We start from the raw sequence: 16310 nt of genomic DNA, 5'->3' as shown, positions 1-16310 counted from the left end.
GCGACTGTTGGCTTTAAAACGTGGTTCTCGCGGCTTCTCGGCCGTGATCGGATCAGAATCGCTGATTTACTCATCGTCCATCGAGAGGCTTGAGACGAACCCAAACGCACCCAGAACTAGTATATCTGATCCAACTCATCATCTCCGACCACAGCGTGGAGGCCCAGAAACTCTCGCCACCGCTCACCGCCTCGGAGGCTCGAGGGCGCTGTTTCCTATCATCTCTGATCGAAGCGGAGCCGTACTCCGACCAGATCAAATAAGATCACTGTGTAGATTTTTAACATAAATAAACTCACATCACACCACAATCAGACAACGCCATCCGCTCACACAACAACAACACGGCTCACACAACAACGCATTCACACTGTGAAGAACGGAGCACATCCGGGTCGCTTTTAAAGCAGAGAGCCGCTTGGAATCATGGGTAATGGAAAGAAGCGTCACTTTACGGTATACTGACCTCGTGTGGCGATCATCGGCAGTCTCAACTCGATATTTCTTGTTGTAAAATAAAAATAAATCCCAGTTTTACAGTATGTGAACAAGGAATTAATACGTTATTTCGCAATCAGGAAATAATAAAAAATAGTCAAATGAAACAAAAATATTGATTTGTGTAGAAATGTAAGTAGGACTATATAAACATAATATAAATGATCGGTGAGTAATGTAGTAATAAAAAACACAAAAGCAGTTTCAGTTAAATTTGTATTGCACACTTTTCTGTTGCTTTCATGGTTTACATTTATACTAAAAATGAGAGAAGAGGCTTTTAGCTCAATTACATTAGGTAATACAAAAAAGAGAAACAAAAGGTTAGGTTTTTGTACAAACTGAAGGGAGTTATTCCATTATAACATAGACATACTACTAGCTGTTGATGTCAGTTCAGTCTGATAAGTCTGTTCTGTTGTGTTTGTCCTGAATCTATTAAAAAAATCTAATCAAAATCTAATCAGTGATATCTCTCTCTCTCTCTCTCTCTCTCTCTCTCTATATATATATATATATATATATATATATATATATATATATATATATATATATATATATATATATATACTTACTTATATATCACTGTAAAGTATTACTAAAATCTATTGTTATATATTTAAATAATACTGGGTTATGTAACACCATAAGCTTCAACCATCTGTTATACTTGTACGGCATCTCTCAAGCAATGAGAACAAAGTAAAACATCTGACTGTCTCACTCTGTGTGTTGGTTTGTCTGAAAGCCTTTGTTTTTGGAGTCGACTTGTAACAGCGTTGTGTTAGGTTGGTTTTAAGCTGCATTTGTGTCTGCAGCAATTACTTAATCTAGCATCCTGTTCCCTGTGGGGGTTGTGAGGTAATCTTGAATACCTTAATAAGATTTCAGTGTCTACGACCACTATTCTGCTTGCTGGCACATTGAGTCTGAGGATCCCTCATCAACAACAACATGTTAGAATTTGATACGGCAAAGATACAGACAACAGACAGACCATGTCAGGAGGTTTGATTCTTATAACAATGAACTAAAACAGAAATACTGTTACCGGACAGACAGAGCGGAATTCCACCATTCGGCCATGGAGGGGTCAACTGCCAGGAAAGTGCGTTGTTTTCTTTTACCTTTACTCGTGGCGCCGTGAGTGAGTCTACGTCTGGTGATCATCCATCAGAGGTGTTGTTGAATGCAGTCAGGGTGTTTGTGTGTTCTCAGTGGGATTACAGCTGTGGTTGATTTTTGAATTCTTTATGTCCTGTGGACTAAATGCTCGACGAGTTAATTCATTCATAAACCTGCTCTAGTTGAGGTGAGAAGTGCTGTCATCGGCGTTTTCATCTATCAAACACAAGACATATACAATATATCAAGTGTTTTATTGATTTTTATACTTACTTAAATGCTTCATTGAATATCAAACTATCACATTTGTAGTACTTCAGAAAACTGAGCCTCGTTTTGCATGTAGACACGAGGCATGCCACTATTCTCACATAAAAACCATAGAACAAACCATGCTGATGTTTCTGAATGTAAAATAATTTCAAGGAGTCAGCTGGTGATACTACAATTTAGGGAAAGAGGAGTGGTGAGGTTATTGATTTTGCTGGAATCCTGCAGGCTCTGACTGGAACAATGACTTCAATCGGGTCAGAGATTCACCAGCTCAAACTCTCTGCAATCGCCAAAAGAGGACGAGGAGGCTTATTTCTGTGACGGAAAGAATAAAAGACACAAACTCAAATTCAGTCCTGGGCGCAAAGAATATGAAGGCAGAGTTTCATCAGTGACAACACACAGCATCGACCATCTGTTACTCGGTCAATAGGATCCTTCACTCCTGATTATCCGGTGTCAGTGGGTGTGGCAGAGGCCTCTGTCTGATTACAACGCAATGTCATGTTTAGCTTTTACATCCTGTTGCTACATCTTGTGTGTAATAAATGCAGATATTTACACAATTTTCCTTTTTGAATTACCGGTGGAATTTCGGTCATGTTTGGCCAAACCTTCATCACAGCGGGTACGTCACCTTTTTGCTACAAGTGAACATTATATTTCATTTAGCTGACACTTTAATCCAAAGCAATTTACAATAAGTGCCTTTAACCGTGACTCAGAACAACAAGAATCAAGGAAGTACAATTTCTTTGAGAAATCCCAAATACAAAGTACTACAAGTGCCATTTTCAGCGCTGCTAGAGGGTTTTCTATGCATGGTGTAGTCGGGGGCTGTTGTGATGTCATAGGGGAGCTCATTCCACCGTTCAGGAGCCAAACACAGCTCACCTGCTTAAGCAGCGCAGCGGGCTCCGTCCCTTTCCTGCACTTACCTTATCTAATTATACACACGGCCCAGTAAGGGTTGGGATCACTCTGAAGGAGATGTTTTGGTTCATTAATGCTAACCTGTCCGTCTCAGCTAGCAACACACACAATTTACTTGAAACATTTTTAACAGTGTGTTTCTTCTTCTTTATTCCGTCACATCTTTTAACCAATAGACACCAGGATACGGACATCATAAAAAAGGTATATTTTACATATTTGAAACAGTTGATGAGACTGATGATTGTCAAAGATTGTTTTCCCAATCCATCAAATATTTAATTGCCTTATCAATTTGATGATTTAGATTTTCCATCAATGGACAAATCTGTTTGATAGAATATTTTTTACTTGACAATTTATCAAAATTTTTATTCAGGTGTTGTTCCCCTCTTTCATCAATTCCCTTTGTTACTTTGGGACTTTTTATCAGAAGTACACATTTGTTGGGTAAAAACTCAAAGTTTGGGTTCCTCAGAGACCTCTGTTGGCCGCCACCGGATTACCCGTCAGTCCACGGCGGACCGCGACGGCGACGAGGGCGTCACGCCCAGCAAACTGAACGGCTCCTCGGTGGAGACGCCGAGCTACCAGAACCTGCAGCGGGAGCTGCTGCTCAGCCACAAACGGTAGAGGAACAAAGCCAACAGCGAAATCACCTCCACCTCGCTGACCTCAATGCGGTGCACATTTGAGACAAAGCCGGGCGGAGTGTTTGTGTGAGTCTGACTCTGACCGGCCGTGCAGGGGTCTGGTGCTGGAGGAGAAACCAGAGCTGACACGAGTGTTGGAGCAGCGGAGGCTGGAGCTGCACAAGGAGGAGGAGATGGCTCAGCGGAGGCCCTCAGATCTGGAGACGGAGCTGCGCAAGAGGCAACAGAAGATGCAAGAGGTCAGAGGGGGCACAGACAGCTGAGATACATTGACGCTGGTTGGTTTTCTAATTAAAAGTGTGGCTTGCCCTCTGTCGCCCTCTGAACCAACGAGACTTTCCCCACTAAACCGTTTTGAGTAAAAGTTTTTCACCCAAAGAGGTGAATTTTTATTCCAAGATTAAAGAAGAATGACAACCCAATGTGTTTCTTGTGACCCCTAAAAGAGTAAACATAAACATCCACAAATCTGACTGTGATTAGGCCCCAAATACTTTGTATTTGAAGCTGTTGATCTGGACAAACAGGATGGTGGATGAATGACACACAGCTTGTCTTGTGTTTGATCAGTATGAGCAGGAGGAGATCAGACAGCGGGAGAACCAGCAGAAGATCCCAGAGTTTGTGCGTGTGAAGGACAACCTGAGGCGGACACAAACGTCTGAGCAGTGAGGCCCCGCGGAGCCCATCGGCCCCTGCTGCATCTCACCGCTGAGGCCCTGTCTTCATGTCAACTGTCTGCTGAATGTGGCGACAAAAAATATTACAGAGGCACCAGTTAACTGCACATAGTGAATTTACCATTATATTTTGAAATATCAGAATTTGTTGACGATCATGCATGGCAAGAAAGACATGTTTAGAAACGTCTTCTTAAGCTCTGATGAAGGAAAGAAGCTCTTGTTTTTTATTCATAACTATGTGGATCAGAATTTGTTGTGGTAAAGAATTGAGATTTTAAATTTTTTTATGGTCATTATATTATTTTTCAACTTATCATGCTTTCTCCTGGATTACACGACTGTGGAAATATTTTGTTGTTTGTTTACTGTAAGGGCCACACAATTATTCACTGTATGAGACCTCTATGCAATTAAAAACATTTCTAAACAGAACTATTTTGCATTAATAGAAATACACCACAAATCTTCTCAAATCTCAAATCTGTTTCTATCGTGACTTTAGATTTTTAGTGTGTCCATGTGTTGTGAAAATAAAGGCTCTATGGTTTGCAGAGATGCATTGTTTTTTCGGACAATTCAAAGCACTGGGAATTGATTTGCATGTAGCTCTCCTCCCTGAGGACTCTAACCCTTCTTTCACATGGATATGGGACTTTGTTTAATTAGCTGATCTTTTCATTCCATCACGGGACGAGGGGAGAAAGCACAGGCCATCTGGAGGGTATATTTTAGGATATATAGGCTGGGAATACCCAAGGGCCTGTTAAAGCAATGGAGACATTTGGGATGGCCAGGGAAGACAAATAAAACCAGCCTGTTTGCTATTAAACTATTTGCATTGATTCTAAAATCGGTTAAAAAAGTATGTTTCCCTCTGAAATGTAGTGGAGGCTGGCTGTCCTGTTGACATCAAATAGAGAGTATGTAGAGTTTTCGATTAAAGCAGAGTTTACTAGTTAGGCATACATTATTAGCTGCTACACCTAGTACAAAATGATAGAGCAACTAAAATAATAACACAACATATTTTTTAAAATAATGAAACATCAAAGTATCCAAAAATTCATCAAATATTCTTCAACTGCCAGTAAACCAAATGTAGTTTATTTACTTATAATCATTTGAATAGTTTTTTGGATGAACGAGGGGCTCATCAGCGTTTTTGTCTCATAGTGGAATGAAGTGGGAGTTTGTTCACCACCATCACTGCTGACCAGCTGTCCTGAGCTTTGTCTCAACTGGACTCGCCATTCTTCTTCTGCGGCTCTTTTCAAATTAAAAGCCTGCTCAGTGAGTCGCGTGCTATGTAAATACGCAGAGCGTGTCTGGATGGTCGGAAGAGTCGGACCAAACCATTACAAAATAATCCGGTGAGATTACCGACACTACTGGATGTATCTATCCCTGTTTAAATCTTACTTTAGTGATACTTGCCTATTTATACGTAGGCAAACACTGTAAACACTACATTTAATTCAATAGAAGCTCTAGTTTCATTTGAAAAGAAATGTGTTGTTAAAAAGGAATCCGGCGTCGCCACCTTTCCCGAGAAAGTGGAGTCGTCCGAAGCAGATGTCCTAGGCGTCGCTTTCACATCTGACCAGAGAAAGTCTGAACGCCTCCTGCTGTCTCATAGAAGATGCTGTAGAGGAGCAGATATTACTCTACAAGGTGAGTACACAGGACCTTCTATGGGTCAGAAGCATAATATGTAAAGGGAAGGTATCGTACAGGGAAGGATAATTAAGGTAATTAGGTTGGAGGAAGTGTGAGAGGATGATGTTACAGAGTAGAAAGTTAAAGCACCATCACAGGGCAATTAGTTTAACCGAAAATTATGTTTTTCTTTAAAACTGCTGTTTCTTTAAAACATGTCCTTGTTTACTTGTCTTCAGTGCTGTAAAGTTAAAAAAAGAAACCGTAAGGGAAATGATTCACTCAACGGAATGTGCATGTAACGTTACTCATCTTCCCAACAATCATGAGGTACTTGCAATTTTCAAGTATTTCACTTAATGCTACCCTCTACTTTTCACAACTACTTCAATACAAAAGAAGAAAGATACTTTTTACTTCTCTCCATTTATTTTACAGCTATAGTTACCAGTCCCTTGGACTAAAAAAATAAAACTTAAAGAAATGTATACAACTTTTATTTCTGTGAGTATATTATTTGCGCTTTTACTTCAGCCAAATTACGGACACAGGATTTGAAATGGAATATTTTCATATGTGGTATTGCCATATTTGAATTGTAAAGTAATGTGAGGATCTGAAAAACATTGAAATACTTCAACCACTCCTCCTCAATGAAAAAAACAACGTCTGTCTAACACCTGCTAAATGAACATACGAGTATGCAGAAGGTTAATTCACTGAATTACAACCATTAGACAAAGCAGTTATCATTGATTGTTTTGTTTTTTAAGCCCTTCTGTGACTTGTACCATGAATATGAACAGTTGTCTTTCACTGACAAACTACTACTGTAGGATTCATGTTGGGCCAGCAGGCTGCTCGGTGGCTCCTGTTTGTGCCCAACGCAGCCGAATAAACACCATCGCTTTCAGTCCACGCGGTGACAGACGTGCTGTGCTACCGTGGTGCTAAAGACAACACCTCTGTGTTTTCATGCCCCTGCCCCCCCCCACCCGCCCGCCCCCGGTTCTTTTGTAAACGGTGGGTACTTGTGGGAGAAAAGCTACGACCACATCCTGCCCGGAGCCCGAGTTGACCATCGGGGTCCATTCAGAGGCCTCACACATGATGAGTCAGGGGGACGGGGTGTCATGATCCCCTGGTCAGCCCTTCAGCCTCTGGAGAACAATGGAGCATCTCTTTTTGCCTTGTGAATTACCGCTGATAGAGCTGGTGTGTCTGGCCAACATATGGCGTCCAGTGACTGAGCGCAGGCCCGACGCAGTGCCTGTTAACCCTCCATTGTCTCTGCTGCACGACTAGAACTGACTCGTCCACTATTTAACAAAGTTCATATCTCACAGGAAGCGTGCTGACAGTGTGGAGGACACACTTTGAATGTGATTACAGCCTCTCGACTGCTTTTTGCTGCAGTCTGTTGCCACACGGCACTGCTTCTCAAGACAAAGGTCCGACTTTAGTGACGTGCTTTGTAATACAACACTTCATTTTTTTTTTCTCTCCTGCCTCTCCCCCCGCATTGATGCACTTTTTATCCAGCGGGGCATATTGTGTGCAGAGTGGATCCATTCTGCTGAATGGATTTTGGCTCCCACCCCCCCCCCCCCCCCGACTCTTAAAACGAGGCATGCTGTAAGGTCGTTTGGTTTCTTCCATAGTATCAGCACTCGGTGGAGAGTCTTAATTACAGGGTTTGAACGGGGCCATCCCTCACTGTTTCCTCTGCGAGGCCGGTCCCCCGTTGGTAATTCCAAGGCCGACCACAGTGGTAATGAACGCGGGCGGTGGTGGTGGCGGCATTCCAGGAGATCGCAGCTCCGAAGCCTCATGGGAAAGGGTGGGGGGGGGGTCGGGGAGACAGTGAATCCACATCACCATCTCTTGCCATAAACAACCACTTCCGTAGATGTTACACCGTCCCGGTCCGGCGAGCGGCGAGGATGGGCTGTACTGTGCTTGTGTATTCCCTGTTCAACAGCGATCGCACGCAACACAGTTAAGATGTTATGACTACATCAATCAAGCCGGGTGGAGACTGTGCTATCAGCGGCTACACCGTCAGGAAATTAAACACTCCCACGGCTTCCAGGGTTTTTTTTAGGGTTTTTTTTTTAATGAAAGCAAATGATATCAACGTCCTGGCAGTGAGCTGCAACCTCTAATGAGATCTGCTGTTTTACCCAAACTCACCACCCACCCACTCACTCAGTCTAGCCCTCCCACCACAGACTCTTGTGAAAGTCTCGAGAGTTATTGGGTGTAAGTGGGTAAATCCCACATCACCCTGCCTGTCTCCGATTACCTCGCTGGATTCCTGTTGACGTCTTTGGTTGGAGATGGAGCCGCGTGTGTCTCAGTGAGAGTGGAGCAGGTCTCAACCTCACGCCCTGTTCCTTTCCCCACGTCTCATTGCAGCCTCGTCTCAATGTTGGCCCAACAACCCAAGCGGAGTTGTCAGCAGATATTGAGGCCCACAGCAGATTATTAGGCCTGGACGCTGCATACGGGGCCTTTGTTGCAGTGTTGTTTTACTGACTCAAGCTGCCTGTGGCTCATTGTACTAATATGGCTGCTCACGGCTGCGTCAGTTCACATGAGTTGTGGTGGAGAAAGGGATACACAATAATATCCTGTCTCTCTCACTGTCCCACTGGTCCCCACAGGAAAAGGCCCGATACCGATCTCAAAAGATAAAGGATGAGACGAGCGCTGAGGATTATACACGGCCCGCCCTAGAATCACATGCGTTCATGCGCTGTCTGTTTTCAACTCATCTTGTGTCCCCTCACTAAAACAAACACCTCGTCTTTTTTTATTGTATGCACTTTGTTTTCATGATATTAATACAGATCATCACGTGTCATTCGATGAATGTGTGGCATTGAAGCAGTGTCAGTGAGGCTGATAATCGGCTTTAATCATGTTAGTGCCTGCGATGCTGTGCTGGCCTTCTGCAAGGGAAGTCTGAGGCGGTGGCAAGCATGTGAGATCCAGAATGAATTCATTGACCTACAAAACTGAAATAATAAGGGCAGCAAGTTTTATCTCTCTCCTCCTAAGGCGATTTCACCAAAAAACACAGACCCAGTAGTTGTGTTTTTAGAAGCCCCGACACACTTATCCTTAAACGCTATCTACAATTTGCGGTCGCATCGATTGTTTTCCTTCTTGCTTTTATTCTTCTCCACGTTTAGTTTTTTTGTTGTTGTTGTTTATGATCAGAGGTTTTGGTGGACGGCAACAATCCGGCAGAGCCATTTTGGGCCGTAAACCCAAATAGCTTTTGCCCATTTTGTGAAAGCGCGTTAGTGAAGCGGGCCGCGCTGCACGCGAGTCAGCGGGGATCTCGTGGTGTGACGCTGCGTGGACAGGCCTCGCATTGAGACATTCTTCCACTTCAAGGCCCCCCAGAGGGTTTTCTGCACACTGGTTGAATAGGAGCAGAGGGGTGTGTGTGTGTGTGTGTGTGTGTGGAGGGGGTTGGGGGGGCGGAACAGGTGCAGTCCGTGCGCGGGGTAATTCCTGCGGCCATCTGCTTTCTTTTTTCGGGGTCTGGGCTCTTTAAACGCCCCGTGACACGCCTCACGGCGACACGCTCCCCCGGGCCAGCCGCGCCGGGCCCCGTCGCCATGGCGCCCACCCGATTCGGATTAACCCCTGCATGTGTGCCGAGTCAAGCATGGGGGGGGTCTGCCTCTTTTCAGCGGCAGCATTGGGAGGGAGAAAGAAGTGGAGGAGGAGGAGGGGAGATGGAGAGCTGCATGGATAAGTGTGTGAAAGGACACTCGCCAGTCATTCACTTTTGTTAAGCAAAGCAGCAGCAGGGAGCATAAATGAAGCCATGTGGAGGAAAAACAACAGGAGAGGCGGTATTCTTAGAAGTGGTCCGTCTGACTTGTTACAGAGTTACCGTATAATAACTAATAATATCTGCTTATTTCAACAGGTACTCTAAAATAGAGAAGTGCAGACAGTCGAGATGACTGCGATCGAGAGTAAAGAGGAGATCAGCGACACCGACAGCGGGATTATCGTCCACTCTGGTAAGAACATCACCGCAAAGCACGGCATCCGATTCCAACGTACGTCCTCTTATAGTTTAGGGCACCATGGACATGAACAGTGTGCTAGGGACAAGGTTGCATGTCACATTGCTGTGCTCATTGTTATACTCGAACAACTCAAACTTTGTTTCCTCGACACTTTAACAGACGATTGTGACATAATAAATAAAACAATTTCTTTTCATGGGTGATTAAGATTGTGATGAGTAAAGTCTGACCGGCTCTTCTGCGTGTTTGCTGCAGGCCCAGAAAGCCCCAGCAGCCCGGGGAAGGACCTGATCACACACACCCGAGCACTGAAGCTGAAGCATCAGTCTCTGGAGGAGCGTCTGGAGCTCTGCCTCCTGCAGCTCAGGACGCTCTGCATCAGGGAGGCAGTGAGTCATTCCTACATTCAAATAAGGCACATGCTACAAACATGTTTATTAGGACAAAGATCACACCTACTTGTTATCTAAGCTTTTATTTTGAATTCACAGGAGCTGACTGGTAAACTGCCCTCGGACTACCCTCTGATGCCCGATGAGAAGCTTCCTCGGGTCAGAAGGAGGATTGGAGCTTGCTTTAAGCTTGACGAAGATCTAATTCATCTGGATAAACAGGTATGGGCCTCAATCAGCGTTTGCTATTTTTGGTGGGAAAATACTAGAATCCATCAGCTAAACCTAAATATTTATCGTAGGATTCGGAGCTCCAGGTGCTGGAAACCGACTTGGCTCTTCAGCGGCAGATTTACGAGGCGGCCCGCAAACTGTCCCTGGAGGGCAACCTCAGCAAACCACAGAAGAAGAGCCGGCTGCAGCAGTGCAAGAGGGAGGAGAAGAAGGTGAAGGATCTGCAGGAGGCCGTGTTCCAGATCAGGATCAACAGCGAGTGCAACTCTCCGTGCGTGAGCATCTCACACAAACAAAACAAAGGTGAGTGACTCTGCTGCCCCCTTCAGGCCAGACAAATAAACACATCCAGGTCCTCTTTAAATGTTCCCTTTCTGCCTACAGGTGTGTGCATGTCTGATGACAGCTCCCTGTCTGATGTGGTTGCACTGGATGATGGTGAGTGAAGAGTACATTTATACCCGTCACCTTTTTGAGGATTAACCATCACTCTCCGATGGTCATGCTCAGATTGAGACCGGACGCACAGGATATTTTGGATGAGCGGCGGGATGCCGACTGTTTGATGTTCTCTGTGATCGTCCACAGATGCGGGCTCGCCCGGCCCTCTCTCTCCTCCCGCGTTGGCCACTTCCTATTCAGACCCCATCCAGCTGTCAGCCACAACCCTACAGCAGTCACCCGGTCAGCCCAGTGTGCAGAGTCAGCGCTCCCCCATCCAGAACTCTCCATGGAAAGAGTCCAGTCTGGATCAGCCGTACCAGAGGGCCACAAAGCCTCCGTCTAGTTGTAGCAGCAGGTCGAGGTACGAGTCTAAAGTGTATTAGGTACCCAGTGAACACACAACCGCTGCGTTAGCATGACTATAACTATTATTAAACCTCTAGAAAAATAAAATTGTGAGCATTCATATCTCACAAGATGCATTGCAAGTCTCACATCATCTTTCCTGTTGTTGTGTGCAGCAGTCCAGCAGGAACCCAGATGTCAGGTGACAGCATCATTCCTCTGTCTCAGTTTATAAAAAACACGGCCCTGCGTCAGAACAACTCCAGCAGCGCCCCCTCTACGCCCGAGCTGCACGTACGCCGACAGGGCTCCCAGTCCTTCAGGTGCACAGAGAAGTCAGATTAGTGCGCAAAGAGCACCTCAACATGCTGACTATGACCTAACGATCTCCCGTGATGTGTCTCCTCAGGCTTCCTAAGACGAAGCCCCCAGCGGACAAGGAGAACAATCGGGGGGGAGCCAAGCCTCCCCAGCGGCGCTACCTGGCCGACTTCCTGGTGCGCTCCCCGGACTACTGCCCCTTGCGCCCTTACCAGTCCAGCTCGGAGGACAGCAGCTCGGAGCACTCGTCCTCCTCCTACATTAGTTCTCCGGGCGGGGACGGAGCCCCCGACCTCCCGAAGCGCTGCCCGCCGCCGTACAGATTCCACTTCGGAGCCCAAAAGAAAGGGCCCTCCAGCCCCGCCGGCTCACTGAAGAACACCAGCCGGCCTCGGCTCAGGCCCGGCTACGTTACGGCGAGTGTGGAAGACGGCGCCCTCGCCCCTCAAGACGTGGCCACGGGACAGCGCTTCCTGTCCCCTCCAACTGTGGCACACAGCCCTCAGCAAAGACAGTGGCAGGGGGGGGCGTCGTCCACGAGGAGAGTCCCGAAGGCCCCTCCGCCTTACACCAGGCTGGTGCGAACGCCATCTCTGAACGAGTACCCGAACCACGCCGTCATGCTGATGCCCCGGGACATTGTTTCCGAGGAGTTGAAGTCGTGGCACCAGAGGAACCAGCTGCAGAAGCTGAGGCCGAGCGGCGAGGACCAGCTGAGCGCCGCGACAGCTCACCTGCCTCCGTTCAAACAGGTAGACTGCGCCTATTTTTTTCTTAATAAATTGATTTTGATTGTTGTAGTAATGAGTTCGCAATAAAATTAAGACACAAGAAGCAAGACCGGAGGGCTGGAAACATCCTTTTAATTTTGTTTGAAAAATGACTGAAATCAATCATCAAGAGTTTTCTGATCAACTAATCAGATATAAAATATCTGTATGTATGGACCGTGTAGGATGAACCCTGACGTCTTGTCTTGTCACAGGGTTCAGGTGATGTGATCCTCCAGAGAGCGGCGGACGGGACTCCAGTCCAGTGGTTCATCGCGGAGGACGCTGAGATCGTGAGTCAGGTGTAGCTCTGACCTCTGCTCCTCCTCCTCCTCCACATGCTCAGTTGGATGTGTGGTATCCAGCTCTATTTATTCCTGTATTTATTAAGTCTGTGGACTCTCTGTGAGATTGTATTTTGACATGATGCAGAAAACGTATCCCTAATGGGACTCCGCTGAGCACAGTTCTCTCGTCTTTCTATTTAAAACTTAATGTAAGTTTAATTTATTTTAAATTGCCTTCTAATCAATGCTTCTAAAAGTTCTGATGTGAATTGAGATTAAGACTACACCGATTTAAAACTCTGATGCTGAAATTCCTTGTGTCTGGCACACATTTTGCACATAAAATTCATCTACAGTAGTTTTTGACAAAATATCGCCATTCTAATATAATTTGTTTTATTATATTTATCTTTTGATGAGTTTCCCCCTTTGCAACATAAATACCTGAAAATATGCTGGACCAAATAGTATATAAATATACATACATATGTAGTTCAAAATGAAATCTAGGCATGATGTGAAGTGAGTTGAATCTTAATGTTTGCAATTAACTCTTAATAATTAATCACTGATGCCTTGAACGGTAGTTTGAGGGATGTTTTTTACATCAGTATGGTGTTTTTCTAACTAACAAAGTGATTTTACCAGTTTTGATGTTTTCTATATTTATAATAAAAAAAATACAGCCAAAAATTGAAAGTTTGTGGCTTTTGTTTTCTAGAAGATAAAAGAAGTATTTCAAGAACAAAACACAATTGTTATTCCTGTTTTATGTCCAAAAAGACTGAGAGTGAGTCACAGATTTCCTTCATCGTGAAGCTTCCACAGGACGCAGGTCAGCGTTACGACGCAGAAAAGCACGAGCAGGTACACGAGGAGCAGCGCCCAGCGACAGCGTAGCACCCAGCGAGCCGGGGGACGCCGTCCCCACCAGGAGCCGCACCTGAGGAGAGCAGCCGGTCAGCGCCCGGAAGGAAAAAAAAACCCACGGCCCTTTTTTTTTTAAATAAAGCGTTTGTTGACTTACGTGCTCGGAGAAGGCCGCCGGTAAGCGGTGGCGCTCTTTTTGTCCTTGTCTGCTTTTTTCTTTGATAACGCGGCTTTGCCCTTGTGTCTGTGACGTAGCGAATCCAGAGGGGAGCTGCAACAAAACACAGTGAGGTCACACTCTTCCCAGCACAGGGTCAATGTGAAGGTGCAAAGGGTGGATGAACAGAAAAGGCCCTTCGCTGATTGAGCCTTTTAAAAAGCTAGAATGACACAGATGTCACATGTATAAAGAGGGTTTCAGTCACAGTGCAGGTTTTATTGTTATCATTAATGATACTGCTATTTGTGTTCATTATCAGCGGTTCCGTACTTTTTGTCGCGTAACTTTCTGCTGCCCTGATGTTTCGATGGGCGGCCCTCGGGGCCGGGGGCCGGCGGGGGAAGGAGCTCAGCAGCTGGAGCTCCTGACAGAGTTTCTTCTGGATCCACCGGCCTGAAAAACACGCAGAAGAAAAAGGGGAGATGGGGTGACGCTCATCGTCCCGATCCCTCGGGCCGGGGTACAAAGAGCGAGGGGATGACTCGCTGTGGTCCACCTGCTGTCCGCGAGGGAGCCGTCAGCCTTGGTCCCGGCGGGGCAGCAGGACTCGGAGCCCAGGGGGGGAGACGAGTGTGAGAGGAAGGAGTCCTTGCTGACGGACCTTCCACGGAGAGCTTTTTTATCCGCGTCTAGCTTGATCTTCTCCTGTAGAGACACAGGCGACGACGCTCAGATGATTTGGGTTTTACAAATGAGGACAGTTGTGAAGAAAGTTCTCTTATGAAACCTCCTCACCTGGATTTGGGTCGGAATCAGCGTTACGCTGACTCTGCGACGACCACTGTTCTGAAAGAATGCAAATAAAAGGCCGATTGGAGTCATGATGAGCAGAGTGTTCCCGTATCAAATGTGGCAATCAGCCGAAAAGCTGCTCACCTGCTGAGAGTTTTTCTTTCTGCCTTCACTTTCCTCTGGATCTAGAAGGAGAAAATTCTGTGAAATAATAAGTGATGATGAACGAGCAAGACAAACGCCGGCAGGCAGGACAGACCTGGAGACGCGTTCGGGTTCACGGCGCTTCTGCAGGAGTTCTGCAGCTGGATCGTCTTCTTGGCGTCCTCCAGCTCCAACATGTTTCTATCGTGTTGTCTCCTCAGGTTCTCCACGTGGGCCACCAGGAGCCCCACTGCTCGACTCACTCGAGCCTCCTAAAAACAACATTGGTTGTTGAAAGCCCACATGGTGAGATTTGGGTGAGGGCTCTAGGGCCTAAACCCAAAGGTCAGATCAGAGGTCACATTCCTACGTGGTAGTGATCCACCCGGTACCTGGTGCACGGCGCCCAGCACCTCCGCCGTGTTGGAGATTCGTTCCACGGTCCCACCGAGGATGTCCAGAGACAGCTCCAGCCTCTGCAGGATCTTGCTGCGCTTACTGTCCAGACACAGGCCCTTCAGCGTCTAAAAACACACACACGCACAGACACACACGGGAGCACCTGCTCTGTGGCAGCGTCATCCAAAAGTGCATTTCGCAGCATCAGTCATGAACCCGCACCTCCAGCGTCTCCCGGCCTCTGGCGAGCTCCAGCTGGACGTTGTCCTCGGCCAGGTTGCGCGCGTGCTCCTCGGCCTGCAGCCGCTGCTTCAGGGTGAACTGATCACAGCGCGAGGCCAGCGCGATCTGAGAGAAGGCCGCCTGGGAGCATAACAACAACAACAACAGCCGTATTCTTTATACGTAAATTATGAGGGACAGGCTCACAATCTTTCACGTCCGTCTTTAAAAAATAGACGGCTGCACATGTGGAACAGGTTGCTGGTTGTTGCAATCGTTCCTCCTGTTAGTACAGGCTTCTAAAAAGCTAACATTTGAACACGTCCACCGTCGCTGAGATGTGAAGAGCGTTAAGAGAGCAACATACGAACATGTAGTACTTTACCTCCAAATCTTTCTCTGACAGCTCCGCACTGTCAGGAAAGAAGAAAAGGGACGGAGAGTCAGATTAGCTGGTGTTTTTAAAGGTATGACACGTGTGGCAGATAAAAAATCACACTGGGTCACCCGTTGAGGCCGACGCGCTCGATGATGGACAGCTCGTTCCAGTTTGTGATTGGCTGCTCCTCTCGACTGCTTTCTGCTGGGACAGAACCCAATTTAAATGCACCCCCACGACACTGGTGTCAGGACTTTGTGTGGACATATGAAGCCGTTACCATCGTCACTGTCCTCACTGTCCAACGTGGTGGACCGGCTGATGCCGTTTGTCTCTGCATCATGCTGTGATTGGTTCTGAAACATTTGCGTTACTGAGACACGATCGGTGCATTCAAAGCGGTAATCAGGTGGGACAGCTGGTAGATTATTCGACTCACCTGAGTGGTCATGACTATACATCAGCTTCCGTTTTATCAAGAACAGTCTTCCTCGGGTTAGAACCAAATTAAGTTCAAATAATCTTCAGTCATCTCCGGATGTTTCATTGCGGCTGGAAATCTGCACATATATCGATTTAAGTTCCAGTCCCCGCCTTTCTCCTGCACTAAGAACAGATAATCCTATTAAGCGATCCAGTCAAACCAGAGGACGACAGCCGCCCCAAGAGGCTCAT

At 46.3% G+C, this 16310-nt stretch overlaps 3 protein-coding genes and 1 non-coding gene across 7 annotated transcripts; 2 read left to right on the top strand and 2 right to left on the bottom strand.

The window, feature by feature from the left end:
• Window positions 1–47: 47 nt before the first annotated feature.
• Window positions 48–341, bottom strand: LOC120830022 (small Cajal body-specific RNA 2). Its single transcript, XR_005713794.1, has one exon.
• A 1047-nt stretch (window positions 342–1388) lies between these two features.
• LOC120829903 (protein FAM107B) lies at window positions 1389–4716 on the top strand. 3 transcript variants are annotated; one of them, XM_078092649.1, is made up of 6 exons: window positions 1447–1609; window positions 2486–2524; window positions 3006–3033; window positions 3308–3458; window positions 3577–3721; window positions 4053–4716. In XM_078092649.1, exons 1-6 carry the CDS (start codon window positions 1583–1585, stop codon window positions 4152–4154), a joined length of 492 nt encoding a protein of 163 aa, XP_077948775.1. In that variant the 5' UTR covers window positions 1447–1582; the 3' UTR covers window positions 4155–4716. The 3 variants fall into 3 exon arrangements, with proteins under 3 accessions (XP_040050431.1, XP_077948775.1, XP_040050428.1); XM_040194497.2 differs by lacking the exon at window positions 2486–2524 and having other exon boundaries at window positions 1389–1606; XM_040194494.2 differs by lacking the exon at window positions 1447–1609 and having other exon boundaries at window positions 2251–2524.
• Window positions 4717–5427: 711 nt separating this feature from the next.
• On the top strand, window positions 5428–13362 carry inavaa (innate immunity activator a). The gene is made up of 10 exons (XM_040193621.2): window positions 5428–5836; window positions 9771–9867; window positions 10132–10265; window positions 10368–10490; window positions 10571–10805; window positions 10887–10940; window positions 11091–11307; window positions 11468–11614; window positions 11701–12364; window positions 12598–13362. The coding sequence occupies exons 2-10, from the start codon at window positions 9804–9806 to the stop codon at window positions 12688–12690; spliced, it is 1731 nt and encodes a 576-aa protein (XP_040049555.2). The 5' UTR covers window positions 5428–5836; window positions 9771–9803; the 3' UTR covers window positions 12691–13362.
• On the bottom strand, window positions 12455–16259 carry LOC120829491 (uncharacterized). 2 transcript variants are annotated; one of them, XM_040193623.2, is made up of 13 exons: window positions 16075–16259; window positions 15916–15991; window positions 15764–15836; window positions 15642–15669; window positions 15257–15397; window positions 15028–15159; window positions 14751–14907; window positions 14636–14676; window positions 14495–14545; window positions 14256–14404; window positions 14030–14152; window positions 13697–13810; window positions 12455–13612 (listed from the first exon to the last, which is right to left on the bottom strand). In XM_040193623.2, exons 1-13 carry the CDS (start codon window positions 16084–16086, stop codon window positions 13465–13467), a joined length of 1245 nt encoding a protein of 414 aa, XP_040049557.2. In that variant the 5' UTR covers window positions 16087–16259; the 3' UTR covers window positions 12455–13464. The 2 variants fall into 2 exon arrangements, with proteins under 2 accessions (XP_040049557.2, XP_040049556.2); XM_040193622.2 differs by having other exon boundaries at window positions 15764–15839; window positions 16075–16238.
• Between the last annotated feature and the right edge of the window lie 51 nt (window positions 16260–16310).

Source organism: Gasterosteus aculeatus, chromosome 2, assembly GCF_964276395.1.
Source record: "Gasterosteus aculeatus chromosome 2, fGasAcu3.hap1.1, whole genome shotgun sequence".
Taxonomy (NCBI): Eukaryota; Metazoa; Chordata; class Actinopteri; order Perciformes; family Gasterosteidae; genus Gasterosteus; species Gasterosteus aculeatus.
Note: the sequence above shows the minus strand (reverse complement) of the source record. Positions and strands in the feature narration are given on the sequence as shown.

Bases quoted from the DNA above. Each gene is read 5' to 3' on its own strand.
- inavaa (XM_040193621.2), top strand. From the start codon at position 9,804: ATGACTGCGATCGAGAGTAAAGAGGAGATCAGCGACACCGACAGCGGG. The intron at 9,868-10,131 runs GTAAGAACATCA...TGTTTGCTGCAG, and splicing joins CGGGATTATCGTCCACTCTG to GCCCAGAAAGCCCCAGCAGC. The intron at 10,491-10,570 runs GTATGGGCCTCA...TATTTATCGTAG, and splicing joins TAATTCATCTGGATAAACAG to GATTCGGAGCTCCAGGTGCT.
- LOC120829491 (XM_040193622.2), bottom strand. The intron at 15,398-15,641 runs GTAAAGTACTAC...TTATGCTCCCAG, and splicing joins TGTCAGAGAAAGATTTGGAG to GCGGCCTTCTCTCAGATCGC. The intron at 13,811-14,029 runs GTACGGAACCGC...GTTTTGTTGCAG, and splicing joins AGAAAGTTACGCGACAAAAA to CTCCCCTCTGGATTCGCTAC.
- LOC120829903 (XM_040194494.2), top strand. From the start codon at position 2,396: ATGTCATGTTTAGCTTTTACATCCTGTTGCTACATCTTGTGTGTAATA. The intron at 2,525-3,005 runs GTACGTCACCTT...TTTAACCAATAG, and splicing joins CCAAACCTTCATCACAGCGG to ACACCAGGATACGGACATCA. The intron at 3,034-3,307 runs GTATATTTTACA...TGGGTTCCTCAG, and splicing joins ATACGGACATCATAAAAAAG to AGACCTCTGTTGGCCGCCAC.